Below are 19309 nucleotides of genomic sequence, written 5' to 3' on the forward strand. Positions count from 1 at the left end.
TCAGGGACCTCTCGGAGCCTGCCAGAGCCAAGGGGCCTACACCCTGTGGGTACAGAACTCGCTTCGCTCGCAATTTCCAGTTTGTCAGGGGACCGGCGACCTGGACACCTGCAGAACTAGCTTCGGTTGCCATTCCCATCTATCGAGAGAGTGAAGGGTCCCTTGGACCCCCTCACTGTACTTTATCCTTACAATTGTAGTATTCCGGCATTATAGAAATCTGAATAAGGAACTAAATTATAAAAGACAGTATAATAATAGTAACTATGTTAACTAAAGTATACACATCTTTGTCGACGATATTTTTTCTTTAATCTTGATATTTAACTCACAACTTCATCCTTCTTGGGGGCGAAGGAACAATGAATATTTTTAATATCTTATCCTTCAAGGGAGCTAAGGCCTCGGTCGATAGCTTAATACCTTACCTGGTATAACACGAATTTACCCTTTAAATTTGAAAATATTCGGTCAGTTGGTTCTCGCGTGATGCGATTACTAATAAACAGACAAATTTTATACTTTCCGAATAACCGTAGTCTTTTAGATCAAGAATGTACAAAAGTTTGCCTTCAACCTATTAATAAATACTCCGTTTGAATTTTTAAAATCGAACGATTGTTTGAAGAGATATTATAAGAGCATCCCATTGCACCTCCCAAAACAGCGCCCCAGGTTCACCCCATTTGTTACCAGTTGATGGTGATGATCGGTCTAGCCTCCCACGAGGTGCTTGCATACATCACCACACTAGCCTCATACGCAGTCCCCACGGGAAGCCCATTATTGTTAAACAAAGTTTTAAATTTATTTAATATTAGTTTATTTAACGTAAATTTAATTGTATTTTTTTTTTTTTTTTTTATATTATACATTCGATTGATTCTAATTGTTCAGTTCAAACACAGTTCACACAGTAATAGAGACTCACAGTTCATTAATTCTATTCATTAAAGTTTTTACTTTAACTGGAAAATCTGTACTATTATATATATATATACATATATATATACGTATATATATATATATATATATACATACGAGGTGCGACAATAAAGTAATGAGACTGATTTTTCTTTGCAAGATGTGGCAACCCTGCAGCTTGCGTAGGCACACCATCTTTTAACCTTGGTCTATAAGCTACTTCTAGTCCAAGCGGCACATTGATGCAACTGCTCGGTCGTGAGTTGTGCTGTAATAAGTGAACACGTGTTTGTGTCTCTCGTCACAGAAATGAAACCGCAAAATATTGCGCAACGGTATGCCATTTCTTTTTGCGTTAAATCGGGTGAAAATGCGATGACAACTTATGATAAGCTTCAGAAGGCTTTTGGAGAGGAGGTTATGTCAAGAGCTCAAGTTTTTCGGTGGCATAAAATTTTTAGTGAAGGGAGAACGAATGTTGAAGATGAAGACCGCAGTGGACGACCATCAACCTCACGGACAGATGTAAACTTGACCAGGATGCGTGAAATCGTAAGATCTGATCGAAGATTATCCGTGAAAATATTTGCAGAAGAACTCAACATCAATTGACAAACGGTTCGTCTAATATTAACTGAAGATCTTGGTACGAGAAAGATTTGTGCAAAAATGTTCCCCAAAAATCTCACACAACAACAGCGAGAAACACGGAAAAATGTGGCTTTTTTCTATTTCCAAGAGTCAAAATCGCGGTCAAGGGACACCATTTTCAAACAACACAAGATGTCCAAAAAGCTGTGACGAGGGTCTTGGAGGATATTACAGAAGATGAGTTCCAGAAATGTTACCATCAATGGCAGAAGCGCTGGAATAAGTGTGTGCAATCAGAGGGGAACTACTTTGAAGGAGACAATACTAAACATGACTAAAACGGTAAGCAACATTTTTTTTCACATCAGTCTCATTACTTTATTGTCGCACCTCGTATATATATATTTTTTTTTTTTCGAGATTTTTTGAAATTAAATAGTTATGTCAAGAAACATGAATAAAAATTTGGTTGTGATTGCTCTAGTAGTTTTTTGTTTTTCCTGAACAAACAAAAACCCTCTTCCTCTTTATATAATAATATAAATATTAAATGTTTTGCTGTTAGTTTTACTTTTCCTTGGTGTTTAGTTTATGATTCTTTAACAATTTAAATAATTTAGATTTAAATTGCAAATAAATTTTTCAACAGGTTTTGGTCATTTTCAATTTAAAGAATTTATATTCTCAAACAACATCGTAAAAAGCAAATATGGTAAAAATAAAAAATGATTGGTTTAAAAATATCTTTAGTTTGTTACATCAATTTTTATTTAAGAGTATAATGAAATCTAATACTTATTGTTTTTGTAAGTATATTTTTGATTTTTGGTACATTAAAAATATTATATATCCATAGATTATTAAATAAAATTTTATAAATCGATTTAAAGTAACTTCATCCATCTATGAAATTTATACTTATTTAATTTCCTTCCTTAATCCATCTAATTAAAAATGACAAAAGAAAATTTACTTTAATCTCTGTATATTGTTGCAACGTCAACGTAAAATAATTTAAGATATATCTGACATTTTTTATTGTGTTAAATATTTTTAACTTTACTGAATTTAATAACAAGATATATTTAAACATATTCAGTAAAATATAATAACTTTTAATTGCACAGTAATAAAACACTTGTTTCATAATTTAAAAAAAAATAAATATTTTTTTTTGATAGTATTTAATAATAAATTGCATAGATCATTTCAAATATGGGTAAATATTCTATTCCAGGGGTAAGAAAAGTAACTATCCAGTATTTTCCTGGATAATTTAAGGGAAACCATGGTAAAACCTTGAGCAGAGAGCATCGAAAAATAATATATAAATATATTATATAAATAATAATAAAATAAAAAATAAGTATGTTTGAAGTTCATATTAATTTAAAAAATAAAATGTTAAAATGAAATAATTCAAGTTCAGAAGGCGTTAAGGAAAATTGATTGAGAATATATTTATGCACACATTGACTGGAGTGCAAAAACTTCAGGGAGTTTTTATTCGCATTATTAAAAAATACATCGACAAAAAAATATATTTTATTTTTAAAGAAAATTGTTTAATACATTTTAAATAAACTGGACTTCTAAATGGTAATTTATTTAAAATGGAAACGGAAGTATATTAATGCGCTTTCTCATAAAACAAATTATTGTGTTTCGTTACAGGAATTCAGTTCTGTTGTTTAGTTTGATAGAGCTGTAAATTTTAATTTTGTATGAAGCGACATTTCTGTTATCAGAAATTGCACATCCATTAATACAAACAAAAGGATAAGTTAATATTAAAAATTTTCTAAATATCGGTTTACATAATTCATATTTATTCCTGCCAAATAATCATCCATTATTGTATCTTACAAACTAATTTTTGAGGGAGCACCAAGAGATATTATATGTCAGAAGAGAAAAATATTACAGTAAAAAAAAATTTAGTTATTGGTTACTATAATTAATGTAAAGGTGTTTACACCTTTACATTAATTATGTAAAAGGTCCCAGAAGAACTTCTTTCGAAGTTCTTCTGGGACTTTCATAAGCTACTCTACTATGAAATAATGGAAAACTTTCGTGTAAACATATGTTCTAAAATGCTTCGTTTACAAGTTGCGACTAGTAAAAGATTTCGATAGGATTTCAGCTATTCCGGTAAAATGAGGTCGTACTGAAATTTTTACATTGTTAAAAGGGTAAAATTTCTTATGTATTTTATCTGAAAAATTCAAATAAAACAGGCCTCAGAACCGTATCTGTACTAGTTATTGAGAAATGTAAAAACCAATAGATTGGGGGTAAAAAACCCCTGTTTTTTTTTTTTTTTAATATTTAATGTAGAATAGCTTTGTTAAATGAGTAATAAACACATAAAACTTTTTTAAAAAATTTTTAGAAAATTATTAATAAATTATTATTACATTTTAAACATATAAATATATAATCTACGGATGATATATATTATTTATTTAAAATGTAATAATAATAAATAACAATGATAATAAATGAAATTTAATTCTTTATTTTACTGTTGCAGCTGTTCACTGTGATTCATTGGAAAGACAATTTAATAGTACTTCCCACTTGACCGCAAGGATAGAGGGTACACGTTTAGGACAGACCGCTGTCTTCCAGTGCCCCATCGGGTACAAACTCAACGGTACAGCCAATCTCACTTGTCAAGCCTCAGGTAATATATTATTTATACCTTTAGTCCATTGATTTTTACTTCGTAACCATTAATATAAAATTGATGAACACCGAAGATATTTTATTGAAAATAATTTAAACATTTATTCTAAAGTAAATAAATAACTATATAAAAATAAAATAATTAAAAAAGTAATTTTTAATTATAGTTGTTACACTGGTTGTAAATTAATTGTGTAAATAAGAATGCACACCTTTTATTTGTTCACCGATATTTGTTTAAATTTGGAAAGGTCTAAACACATATGGTTAAACAAAAAGTTTTATTTTATTTTTTAAGTGTAGTAGTACTACACTTAAATTTATCTAATAAAACATATTCTGTTAGTGTTAGGAAAATAATTCCTGTCAATTATAAAAAAAAACGGGAAAAAAAACATAAATTTTGATTAAGTTTTTGTGTTTTATGAAACTCGGAATTTTTTAATTCTACTTATTGCCGCAGCAGCATAGCTAGAAAGGGAAAGGTACAGCTATCGGCCAAAATTTTGTTAATCGGGATTTTATCAAATTTTGATGTTTCATTATTCTCTGAATCCTAAAATACAGAAAAAAGTGAAACAAATTTCCAAAGATGTATGTATAATAGCCTGTGATTTAATTAGTATATTCAAACTGGTTCATCATAAATTCTTTATAAAATGGCTAAAAACTTTCTATATAAGGAATATTGATGGAATGAAATTTTAGAAACAAATTTAAAAATCGTGCATACATTGCTTCTTAAAGTCACGCTAATGGGTTGGTTTCACTACCGATCAAATTTTAATCTATTAAATCGACCTCAAATATATCTTTGATACACTTAGCCACTTATGATAAAAGTATTTAGGCTATTTTTAGTGTAATTAACAGTATTTTTTGTACGTATTAGAAGATACATTTTCTTTTAAATTTTTATTTTATCCATTTTACTCTTTTCATTTGTAAAAAATAATAAACGTTTTAAAATACGATTATCCTCATTAAAATAAATTTCATTCGGTATTAATTTTTTTTTTTTTTAATGTATTTTCTAAATTTCTTTGTGGCACGATCGTTTGCTGATTATATACCAAAGATGTTTGTTTCGAATAGTGAATTAGATTTGTTCTTTTCTTAGAGATAATTTAATTTTATTAGTTTCTTTACAGGTAAAAGCTTATTAGAGAGAAAGAATTTCTTATCGTTTATTTATAAAAATAAATTTATAATTTACCGATGTATAATTTTATACATGGATTTAACTTTCTGATCTCATTTACGGAAAATGGATTTTTTCCATCTTTTAAGATAGTAAATTTCATTAAAAATTTAAAACGTAAAAACGGAAGGGGTAGTTTTCCCCAACTTTAATCTTTAACTTTTTGTATGAAAATTAAGTTGCAGAAAACTGAACTTTTCGTACGATGACGGTAATTTTTAAATATTTAAAATTCCATGTTTTAAGTTGACCAAATATAGTAATGGAAGGATATTAAACACCATGTCTACACCAAACTAGGCCGAATTATTGAAGTAATTGATCGAATATTAAAATTTAAGCCTCAAAATACAACGAGGATGAAATAAACCCGTAATTAAAATATCAATTTTTTAAACTTTAATTTTCATGATCTATAATCCAACCGTATTTTGTAAAAAAATGTTTTATAAAACTTTTTCTAAAAAAGAGGATCCTATTGGAACCGACGTAAGTATTTAAAATTGTTTGAAATTTTTTAATAATTTCGGATAAACTGTTTTTTAACTATTGACTATATTAAAAATATTATATGAGGTAACTGTCGAACAAGGGCTGCAAGTTAAACCCATACATTTTTACAAAAAAAAAATTGATTTTTAGGTAGATTTCATAAGAAAACTATCTATTATTATAGGTAACATGATATGACTACCTAAAAATTTCGACATACTATGCGTTCCACATTCCCTAAACCCCAAAACCACCGTCAGTTAAAAATGTTATATAAACATTTATATCTTTATATATATATTTCTTCTGTGCGTGTGTATGAAACTGAACTCCTCCTAAACGGCTGGATTGACTTTGATGAAATTTTGTGTGTGTGATTAAGTTGATTCGAGAATGGTTTACATTCAGAATTTGATCCGATAGAAAATTTTTTTTTTTTTTATTTAATTAATTTATTTATGTGTTGTTGAACTTGGGATGGTTAAGGTTCACAATTGGATCTGGTAGGCAGCGCTGCGTATTTTAGATTTTTTTTAAATTTTTGTCATATCACTCAGAACCGTAGTTGGTGCTGCGATCGGATTCTAGGATTTTTTTTATTTTGTTGCTTTTTCGCATATCAGTTACTTGCGTCGTAGCTTAATGTTGTTATTACATAAAAATTCGTATTTTTAACGGTCTACTGTGTTTAGAGAGTAGTTTGAATTAAATCCGATAGGTAGTGCTGTTCTGACAATTGGATTTATTTACATTCTGACTTTTATAAAGTGAAAGGTTAAATTTTATGAAGTTCCGTAATTTTTTGTAAGTTTCTTAATGTTCAGTATTAATTGTAATGATTTTGCACCCACAACCCTTTTCGTTAAAAATTATTTTCCACTGAATACTGTGATTAGAGAGTGGTGGGAATTTTATCCGATAGGTAATGCTGTTGTTTTGCCATTTGGATTTATTTACATTCTGTGAAAGGTTAAATTTTGTGAAGTACCTAATATTCAGTTTTTTTAAGGTTTTATGAAACTTTCAATAGTATTCATTTAATCTGTATGTATACTCAAATCTAGCAATAGCTAAGCATTGCCGAGCGTCCTAGAATTGCGCGTTTATTAAGAATATTATATTTTATTATTTATTGAAATAACGTTTTAAAGTATAATTAAAAAATATACATTGTGCAAATTTGTAAGATACAGTATTGAAGTGAGTATTTTACATGATTTTTCATGAATTTTAATGATGTATACACGTGCATTCAATAACAATCAACTTAACCTACAAATTTAAATTGTCAGTTCTCATTTGATTCTATGCAACTTATGAAGTATTGAACGGCTCTTTGAAAATAAAAATGTCAGTTTGTAAAATAAATATAGTTTAAAGTATATTTAAAAAAATTGAAGTTATAATTTTTGTAGCTGATTAAGTTTATAAAAAATTTTCTAAAATGGTTTTTAATTTACAATTATCTAAAATTTGGTAAAATAGATGTTAAAATAAAGAATGAGAAAAATGAGAAAAATTTCTACTAAAATTTTAACTACGTTGCTTTTTTACAGTGCTTTAATTTTTTTATTAATTGTTTAATTAAGCTATCATATGGTTATGAAACTTCAAAATTATTAAATTAAAAAAAAATGCAGGAGGTACTTTTTTTAAAATGATCTTAAGTGAAAATTAGAAGTGACGTGGATGAAAATTTATTAATTATACTAATTATTAATTTTACGACGTTTCGATATTTTAATTCAATTTTCGTCAGACATCTCAATATTTAGTGAAAATAAATATTAACGTAGTATGGTTAATCAATAAATAAATATTAACATAATTAATCAATAAACCCATTACAATAATACAACCATCACAAACTGATAATAGTCATAATAATGAAATTTCGTCCAAATTCCTGCTAATTTTAACTTAAATAAATTACTTCTATTTATGTGTTGTGCATTTATTACAGAACAATGCCACGTCAGGACAACGTCTGTCGGGTCCGCTAGTATATATATAAATTTCACTTTTTTGTGAACACGATAACTGTCGTAATTTAGTGACAACCACTTTCAAATTGATACATAAAATATAACAACCCAAAATCTCGATTGAGTTCGTTAATGGACAAAATCAGATCATGGGGTTGGAAATGGTTGCTTTTTCGGAAAAAAATTGCTATAACTTTCTAAATAAGTAAAATATCGAATTCGTTTAAAGCTTCTACTATTCTATGGATAAGGGCGTAAAACTTATATAAGCAAAATTTTTTGATACCACCAACCATTGGCCCAGGGGGTGGAAAAATGGAGTCTCGAAGACAAAGAAAATCCAATCTCTCTTAATAGGTACAGTATCGAATCGGTTTAAATTGGGTCGTTAGTCCTCTAAAGATTACCTAAAACTTTTATCTGAAATAATTTTTGATATGACCAACCCTTACGGTAAGGGATAACCAAAATGTTGCTGGAATTGTAAGAAGATGGGATTTGTATGCTAAACATGTGACATTTTTTCACATGCAACCACTGTCGTATTGAGTAACTTTGAAGTTTTTCGTAACTTTAAGGTGGAAATCCTTTTTATTCCCTACATAGCACCGGTGAAATCTACCTTCGCTTTCCGGCATGCCGAAAGCGATTTTTTTTTAAAGCAATTCTACTCTCAATACTGTATAATTTTAAACATAAAAACGGAAATCTTTTTAATAACAAAAACATGGTCTAAATTGTATTAGATACAGTCTATCGAGATTTTTGCGATTTCATCAAGCATGTCATACCATCAATCGGCGATCATTTAATAGTTCATTTTGGATTTTTATGAAGATTTCATAAAAGTTTTTATTTTTTATTTATTTATTTTTTTGTTTGTGGGCGAAAAACGCCTGGGCGTTATCATCGCCCGGGATTTGTTTTAAATAAAAGGGTAAAACAACTCCAAAATAATAAAACTATTAAGGTGTAAAATTAATATTAATCATATAATAAAATATATATGTATATAATTATTTTTTAAAATCACTTCTTTTATGAACCATACTCCTCTGTTCTAATACAATTTAATTTATATTTAATAGATCAACCCAAGTACAGAATAACTGAAATAGGATTACTTACCTTATTTCATTACATAAGCAGAAGCACTTTTGCGAACTTAATTCGCATCATCAGCTGCATTAAATTTATTTATATACTAGCAGACCCGGAAATGCTTCGCTATTGTTAGATTTGAAGATATATATATATATATATATATATATATAGATTAAATGAACACAATAGAAAGTTTGATAAAATATTAACAAAATGAACATTACGGAAATTCACAAATTTAACCTTTTCCTTTTACCCTTTCCTCTTTTACGCTTTCTCCCTTTCCCGTTTTTCCTTTCCTTTTTCCCCTTCTCCTTTTTACCTTTTCCCCATTTTCCTCTTTACCATTTTCATTTCGACCATAATCCCTTTCCCGTTCCTCATTTCTCTTTCCCGTTCCTCTTATCCCTTTCATCTTTCCATTTCCTTTTCCCATTTTCCCTTTTTTTATTTTTCCGTTTTCTCCTACTTTCCTTTTTACCTTTTCCGATTTTTCCCTTTCTCCCTGTTTCCCCTCACGTAAATCGGTCCAGTAGTTTTTTAGTCTATATTTTTTAGAGTGTCTCGTTATCCACGGTTTCTATGAGATACAAGTTGACGGCTCAACTTTATTTTTGAATATTTCAAAAGTAAAGTTGCAAAGTGAAAATGTTATCAAAAATTATTAATAGGGTAACAAAACCTTCACCGAAGTTGAAAAAAATTTAGCCGCACTGATGAATGTTTTTAGCAGAATGAGTATAGCAGCCTTGAAAATGTTGCATTTTTCAGTGTGACAGTCAACCTGTTAAATATGAAACTTTTCCTCGATTTTGAATGAAATAAAAATATTTGTTTCAATGTAGCGCGGTCAGTTTTATTTATTTTCTTTTTAAGTAAACTCCAATTTTATAAAAGCAATCGTCAAACTAAATTTCATCTCCAGTTGTATCTATCGAGATTCTGGACAATGCCTGACCGTGGGAATATGTGAGACAAAAAAAAATTGGAAGGGATTGAGAAAAGAGTAATAGGCAGGAACCCGGGAACAGCGGAGCTGGGTCCGGCCCCTGCTGATAGTTAGAAGCATCAGGTAAGCATAAGATCCAGAACCGGCGGGTTGACCTGCCATGCCGGACATACAGCCGGTAGGTGGGGAGGCCCGTTAGAGTCAGAGGGACACTCTCCCGGGGCGAAAAGTAGTTGCTTAGATGAAGAACCTCCCCGGGAGAGAGGCGGAAGACGAAAAAAAATAAACAAAAGATATATGACCCCGCATTGGAATTCTTACGTTACCGGGAGTGTCATAGGCTATATAAATATGTCTGTATATATATATATATAGTTTAAATAAATTTTAAAAAGTTTTATAAAAAAATTGTACTATTTACAAATATTATATACAAAATTGTAATCCTCACGCTCTTTTATTATCCTATATTGATAATTATTAAAGAGCAATATTTGCCAGTAATGTTTTTTACGTGGCATTCGTGTTTTTTAATTTTCTAATATTTATCTGCTGTCTCCAATATGGCAGCTAAATTCATTTTTTAAAATAGAAACTCACAATTTTTATAATATTTACAAATATAACATAAAATTCTAAGATATACTCATTCTTCTCAGTGACTTTATTTACTTCAATTGTGTAATTATTTTTTTGAAGTATTATTATTTATTTTCCTAAATTGTAATAAAGAAGATTACTTATCAGTTTTATTAAATTAATAATTTATTTTCATAGATTGAAATAAAACACATAATTACTTAGTAAATATTATAATTTTGTTTGAATTTATTTATTAAAATAACAAAATTAGTGTTAAACTCACTCGTTTTCTTCTTATTAATTAATAAATTACATAATCTGTCTCGTTCTTCTTATTCATTTATAAAAGAAAATAGATCTTTTTATATACAGCTGGCCTACTTTATCAGCTGATAATTTATTTTAGTAATTCATTATAACAAATGCATTGTTCAAATTTAGATCTCATTCTGTCATGTACACTTTCATCAACGACGTAATCCACATTTAATATAACTCAAACTAAAACGTTAAACATGTAATGATCATTGTAACTTATCAAATTTAATATTTAATCATCAACTGGAGGAAAAAAACTTTTTTTAATGGTAAACATTAAAAAATATAGATATTTTTACGTAATATTAAACAATAATAATGTTTTTTAAACATGGCACAGTTGGTATATAATATTATTTATATATTAATAATGAAATACAACCTTACAACAATTCGTCCGCGTGCTCTTTCTAATATTTTCAGTCATTCGACCATCCTCAGGAAAAGTTATTCTTCAATTTCTATCATTAAAATTTAATTTTTTAAAAAGTAAGTTTAAAATCACAAAAACTGGTCATCATAATATAAAGTTAGACATGTCTGTTATGTAAGAAGTCTATTATAACAACTTCCTTCTTACATAACAGACATGATTAACTTAACATGATGGTCAATTGTGATTTTAAATTTACTTTTTATATAATTTAATTTTAATGATATAAAGTGAAGAATAACTTTTCCTGAGGATGGTCGAATGACCGAAAGTACTAGAAAAGAGACTGCAGACGAATTGTTGGTAAGGTTGAATTTCATTTATTTATATATAAATAATAATAATAATAATAATTATGCATTAGTTTTTCTTATCATTTTGAAAAAAATAAATAAATTTAAGTAATATATTTAACACATGTTTTTATTAAGTTTGCAAAAACTTATTAAAAACATTATACAAGGAACCGTGGTAAAACATACTTTAGATTTAATTTTCTAAGCATTTGGCACCGTTGGTATTAATACAATTATATAAAGTTTCCATTACCAACAATTTTAAATATATATCCATTTATATATTTCAATTTTAAATATACGAGTATAAATAAATTTCTTGATAATAAAATGTCTTAATAAAATAGATTTATTTAAATAAATTTTATTTCTTGACGACCGAGTGCTATGAATATCAACATTTTAGTTTAAATATAATTACACATATAACATATGAATTTTGAATTAACATCTTATAAGAAATCCCTGATAATGGAGTAACAACTCCAAAAGTACTTGAAAATATATTTAAAATTGTTGGTAAGTGGAACTTAATTTATACAAAAATATAATTTAATTTAAATATAATATTAAAATCAGCTTACCAATAGATTAGTTAATTTCCTGAAACGTTTTCGGCTATTCAGCCATCTTCAGGAGAATTGATTTTACAATAATTCAGAATTAAAATATAAAAATATATAAAATTCATAAGATAAAATTGTTAGAATCATAACAATTGATCGACAAGGTAAAAACTGTAAATTTAAAGTAAAAGTAAGTACGTCCGATTTGTAAGAATATCTCAATTGTTATCAATTGTGACATTCTTACAAACCGGAGGTACTTACGTTTACGTTAAATTTACAGTTTTTAACTTATGACGATCAATTTTTATAATTTTAACAATTTTTTCTTATGAATTTTATATATTTTTTAAAGATCAATCCTCCTGAAAATGGCTGAATAGCCGAAAACGTTTCAGGAAATTAACTAATTTATTGGTAAGCTGATTTTAATATTAAATTTAAATTACTTTTTTTTTTTTAAAATAAAGTAAGATTGAAAATTAAGTACAGCCAACAATCTTAATTTATTATATTATAATATAAAATTTCATTTTAAATTAACTGATGTGAACATTTAGTTTCACTGGAAAAACGAAGAAAAAATGCAGTTAAGCCACTCACTCATTTGTATGTGTGTGTGTGTTTGCCTGGGTGTGTGTGTGTAAATAGTTTGGATTCGTGTGTTGTTAGTGTGATTATGTGTTTGTGGGTGTGCACACATTCATATCTCTTTTGATTCATTTTAAAATATAATTTTTCAAAATATACGCTAATTGCATGCCTTTTTTTTCTATCACAAAAGGGTTAGTACTTTATTAAATGAACTTTTTACAAACGAAGAGACCTGTTCTCAAAAGAAAACGGAAATTTTTTCTTTTCTTTTTATTTTTTTTTTCTTTTCACTGATGAACACAGTAAAAACAAACAAACACACACAGATTCAAACAGAAATACACAAGTAAATTCTTTCTTCAATGCAGCTTTTTCTATGGTTATTTTGCTTTGTATTTATTTAATTAAAGCAAATATTTTAATTAATAAATCTAGAAATTCGTCTAAATTTCAAAGCTTATCAGTCCAGAAGAAATTACAAAAAAACTCGGAGAAAAAATAATTGGATTTAAACATAGAGCATTTGTTAAAAATAAATAAAAAGAACGGAATGAATTTTTACTTTATCAAAAAAATTATCTCAAAAATTATAATTAAGCAAAGATTCTAATAATTATTACTAGTAATATAGACTAATAAAATATATACAAAGCCGAATTCTTTATACAAAATAACAAAAAAATTGCAGAGAAATACCTTTTACTCTTGTCAAATAAGTAAGAGTGGGTGATCAGGATATTGTAACGTATTTCAACCGATTTTAATTTTACTTGAAAATAGATAAAATATTAGAACAACTTCAAGTTCTATAATATTATGCTGCAATACCCATCCCGTTTCCCGCAAAGTAGCTATAATCTTTGTGGTGGAGTGTTAGCGTCCCTAATTTTCATCCGGAGGGTTTAAGTTTGAGTCTCGGTCAGACATGGCATTTAAAGAATTTCATATACGTTCAGGTAATGAACAAGTAATGAGAAAATGTATACAGAATGATTCACATAGTGTTACTTATTAGAAAAACTTCTGAAGATATGTTTCTGGAACTGTTTTATTCAATTTATCAGGTCAAAACCCAAAATCGTGGATACCGGTGTTCTTTGGTGGTTGGATTTCAATTACACACACATCTCAGGAATTGTAGACTTGACTATAACCTGAAGACTACACTTCATTTATATTCATACATATCATCTGAAGTAATAACATACTGTGGTTCCGGAGGCTAAACAGAAAAAGGAAAGGTCAAAACCCATAAGAAACCAAGTCTCATCAACATGTTTCTGATAAAAATTGAAATTAGTTTTATTAGAAAATACCCAGCATCTTAATGAATTTAAAAAAAAAAAAAATATTAAGAAAAATATATAGAAATATTTGAGCTTAATTTAAAGAAAATCGGTTCAGTCAATTGTGAGATATAAGCCTAAAAGCAATGCGATTCAAATTTGTATACACACACATAAATACATTTGTTTTTTTTTTTTTAGATGAACTACTTGGTCCCTAAAATGTAGAGTTTCAATAAACCCCGATACTCTATTTCTGACTTGAACGCCGTACTTTTCTTTTTAATACACCTAATCTAGCTATATTCCCCGAGAAAGTAAAAACAAAAATCTATTGTGAATTTTATGTAAAATAATCTAAATTATCGTAATATTAAAAATATACTATAATTTCATATAGATTATTAGTTTAAAAGTATTTATTTTATATTTTTATTACAAAACACTTGAATAGAATTTATATCCTACCCAAGTCACTGTTTTATCAAATAAACACAATAAAGTGTGAGAAATACGTGCTGGAAATTTAAAATTTGTTTTTGTTCATTTTAAAGAACAAATATAATGAATTTCTTGGCACTATATTACAGTTTGTAGAATAGATAAATATGTATTAGTCCATTTGTTCTATTTATTTTAGTATATCATATAACCTACATCCCCTTTAACGAGTACATGATTTATTTTGTGCCACAGAATTTTTATTTGTTGTTTTTATCTAATAAAATATTAAGATGCGATATCCATATTACATCACACTTATTTTACAAAAATTAACTACAATCGATTTTTACCGATGATTATTTTTTATTTTTTTAATGATTTATTTATTAATTTATACGTTACTGTTATTAACCGAGATATTCCTTGTGATAAACAACATAAATCCATATTGGGTTAAAAAGACTGCAATCAAAAGGCAGGGTATTGTATATTAATAGTGAAATATATTTTATCTTAATTTAAAATCAATGAAACAGACATTACAGCTCGATCAACACATATATCATGATCATTATTTACGTAGGGCATTAAAATTTATCAAAAACAACCAACATACGTTTATTTTTATAACCTCGTTTTTTTTAACAATAAGCCTTTATTTAAAAACAAATAACATAAAAAAAATAGCTTACAATACGAAAAAAATATTTAATTTTGTGGTGCAATTTAAGTTAATAATAAAACTGAAAAAATATATACTTTTTTTTTTTTTTTTTTTTAATTTTTAAGTAGTAACTTAGTCAATATATAAAATATATAATTACTAGTTGCAGGACGTGCCTACAGCACGTCTCCGCAGCTAGGCTCTTCGGGCGGGTTGCCCTGGTGGACAGTGTCTTGGATTGGGATTATTAGTTGTCCAATATTGTTACATTCCCCTTGTTAGGTGACCTAAATTGGTCGATTTATTTGGGTGCAGGTCTGAATTTCTATGTTGCATAAAATATAATTTTCATTGGTACGAATGTACCACTGATTTAACTTTAAACTCGTTCGTTTTCTGAGGCATTCACAGTCACGAACGGTACTATCAAATCTGGATTAGGCACGGAGTTCGCGCTTCCGCGGTTTCGGTCAGTTGGTTTGAGGAAATCATGTTAGGTTAGATGTAAATATATCCGTTTGAGGCCTACATGAAGGCAAAATTTGATTTGTATTTTACTGATGATAGTATAGACAGAAAAGCAGTACCCCCAATAGGCCTTCAGTGGATTTATTGAAGGGGAATTGCGCCAGGAGAAAGATGGAAATACACTGATAGTCTCTCAAGGATAGCCAAAATAATGGTACTTCAACTTGAACTGTAAGGATTGGATTGCAATCCACAATTCCATCCATAAACAAAACAAATCTACAACCGACATTAAGCAAACAAATATCGGTTCAATAATAAGAATCTGTTATACTTGCGTTCCGAAGACCAAAACGAACTTTTAACAAAAAAAAAATTTCAATAGGTTTCAGGAAGTAAAAAAATAAGTCAACAATAACTTGTCATGATCTGACAAGAGAAAACAGCAAAGTAAAGTTGTTCTCACGATCCATAGACAGCCTAAATAAAAAAACCGTTTACAAAGATTTTTCTTACAAGTCGCTTTAAAAAAAATATAGGAACACTGTCTCGTGTTTCTATATTGAAATATACTGATATTTTTGTGTCTCACAAACAGACATAAAACTCAGAGTTTCTGTTTATAATCGGATGTACTTTTTATCAAATATACCTCTGAGAAACTCGCTATCAAAACATCGGATGATTTTTTTACACAAACATATCTTTATACACTCAGTTCAATCAAATATAGATATTACTATAGTAATATCTATGTTTGATTGACATAGATATGTCAACAAAACATTAACATAGTATACAATTCTGTAGATATAATTATAGTTATCTATAATTCTCATAATTTTTTTCAATTCACTACAGCAGAACATCTAGATCTGTTTAACGGAAAACACAATATTCTTTTTCCTAGTTCTCGTATATAAAATGATTCCAATCAGTTAAAATGATACCAGTTATAAAACGTATAATATTATGTTTGCAACAAGTAAATTACTATATTTTTCAATATGAATAGAATAAATATATAATTATTTCATTCAAAGCTATTTCTTTTTGATTATAAATTTCATGAATTCAAAATGTTTATTTACTTATGCAAATAATTTAAATTAAAATACATTTATTTATTTAAATTTAATAAATTTATTTTTTAATAATTTTAAAAAACTTATAAAATTTTGTATTTATTTATTTTTTGGTCATTTGTGTATTTGGGATCAAAACATTAAAAGAAACTAAAACAAAAATAATAATAAATTCTTAATAAAAATAAATAAAATTCTTGTCGAACATAAGCTTCAAATGAAATGAATGTACTGCATTCTTACTCTCCAACACAAAATGAAAAACATTCCTTTAAAAAAATTCCTAAAGAATTTATGTTCCAATCAAAAGATATTGCGTTTAAAGAAATCGATTTAGATTAACATATAAAAATATTAAAAAAAGAAACACAGTACACTTACGTTGTATATAAATAATGGTATATAAACTTACGATGATATATAAATAATAAAAATTAAGCTATTCATAATTTTTTTTCAGTAAATCCACTTCTAGTATTTATTGACTAATGTCCAGTTCCAGTAATAAATAAATAATAAATGAAATATTTTTTTTTTCTAATCGATGTAGAATAATATATCACTTAGATCACTTCATCAAAGGTATATATACCCTCACGGTAAAAAGAAATGAACTGTCTCAGCATTTGCTTGGATCGATTAAGGGAAAATGTAAAACCTTGATCGAAGCAGCATCACAAAATACATGATTAATTATAAAATAAAAAGTAGATGCAATTAAAATCCATATTAATAATTTTAGGGCTAGTGATATAATAATCGAAATCCGCTACCCCCAAACAAAAAAAAAAAGTGTTTAAATATACAAATTAAAAAATATTAAGGTATATATAAACGAGTACACAAAGGTACTAATTATAAAAAGTAAATCACATTTCAGAAAGTGCTAAACGTTTAAATTATTTGAACTTATATTTATGTACAAGTTAAACAGGATGCAGAATTATTATTTTTTAATTAATAATACTTCAACAACGAAAAAATTGACATAATTGCGAACAAAACTTCTTTTGTTGGTATGAGATAGTATTTATGATATTTAAGTACTCGATAAAGTAATGATCTGAGTGCATAGTCTAATTGAAGTTATATATAGAAATAGTTTTGTGTGAAACCTTCGGTGTTAGAGGAAGACGCAGGGATCACGCTTCCACGAAAGTTGAAGTTATACTTCCGTTGAAAGTTATAGTAGCTGGTCGTCGTTGAAAGAGGCCAAATAAAGGCGAAAATAGGTTGTGTAAATACAGTGATGGAAATCTCTGCCGAGGTATTTGCATCGGTGGCATTCTGATAGGGACCAGACTGTGTTGTGTTATCAAGATTAGAAGGGTCTAAAAGACGACCTCTGGTAAAGCCCATCAGTGTTATGAACGGAGGGGACGTTGTGGGGACCGGGATCGTCACAAGGTGGGTGTCTTCCCCTACGGGGGTCAGGATGAGTATTTCAAATTCATGAATGGAATAATAATTTTTCTGTAAAAGAAAATTAATTGTTTAATTACATTTTAAATAAATTGGTGGGACAATTTTTTAAATTGTTTAATAAATTATTAAATATGGCATAATAAGTCTATTTCTTATAAGCTGAAGTATTTTGTTGAGTTACAAGAAACAAAAATAGTTGTGTTACCTGGTTTGATAGAGATAGATCTTATTGTTTTAAAGAATAAACGACTATTTTTGTTTTTACCACTGAATTGCTCATTCAGTAATATATATATATATATATATATATATATATATATATATATATATACACATTACTGATCGATGTAGAATAATGTATCACTTCATGAAATTGAAGATTAAATAAATAATCTAATGACCTTCAAAAAATATCTCAAGGTCATGTGTGACTCATATTTTAAATTTGTAAAATTTTCTGCTCTTTTCATTGGTGAGGGTCAAAAATAGGTCATTCCATTTGAAAAAATCGTGTTAAAATAGCACGATAATGTGTCTTGAAATAACGGTCAAGATCACCATAAGGTGTCTCCCTCCAATCTGAGCAACTTTTGTTTAGATGATTTGTTTTTGTACTGTGTGTAGTTTACGAGGAAATTGCCTGGGGTGATTAAAATTAAACACTTTATATATATATTTTATATTACACACAAACTAATACATATTTATTTATTTATGAGAATGTGTGTATTATAACAAAATAATATTAAAGGTTCTTTTCTTTGAAAATTGTTTACTTTTAGTATTAAAAATTGTATTATTTTGTTACTTTTTTTTTTTTTTTGTCTTCAGCCATTTGACTGGTTTGATGCAGCTCTCCAAGATTCCCTATCTAGTGCTAGTCGTTTCATTTCAGTATACCCTCTACATCCTACATCCCCAACAATTTGTTTTACATACTCCAAACGTGGCCTGCCTACACAATTTTTCCCTTCTACCTGTCCTTCCAATATTAAAGCGACTATTCCAGGATGCCTTAGTATGTGGCCTATAAGTCTGCCTCTTCTTTTAACTATATTTTTCCAAATGCTTCTTTCTTCATCTATTTGCCGCAATACCTCTTCATTTGTCACTTTATCCACCCATCTGATTTTTAACATTCTCCTATAGCACCGCATTTCAAAAGCTTCTAATCTTTTCTTCTCATATACTCCGATCGTCCAAGTTTCACT

At 28.1% G+C, this 19309-nt stretch overlaps 1 protein-coding gene across 1 annotated transcript in view; it reads left to right on the top strand.

Moving 5' to 3' along the window:
* LOC142329143 (locomotion-related protein Hikaru genki-like) overlaps positions 1 to 19309 on the top strand; it is a 705478-nt gene that overhangs the window by 520735 nt on the left and 165434 nt on the right. The window contains exon 7 of the mRNA XM_075373481.1: positions 4052 to 4204. Within this exon, the coding sequence (XP_075229596.1) occupies positions 4052 to 4204 (153 nt within the window). The remainder of the gene's footprint in view (positions 1 to 4051; positions 4205 to 19309) is intronic.

The sequence above is a fragment of the Lycorma delicatula genome, chromosome 8 (assembly GCF_047948215.1).
Source record: "Lycorma delicatula isolate Av1 chromosome 8, ASM4794821v1, whole genome shotgun sequence".
Taxonomy (NCBI): domain Eukaryota; kingdom Metazoa; phylum Arthropoda; class Insecta; order Hemiptera; family Fulgoridae; genus Lycorma; species Lycorma delicatula.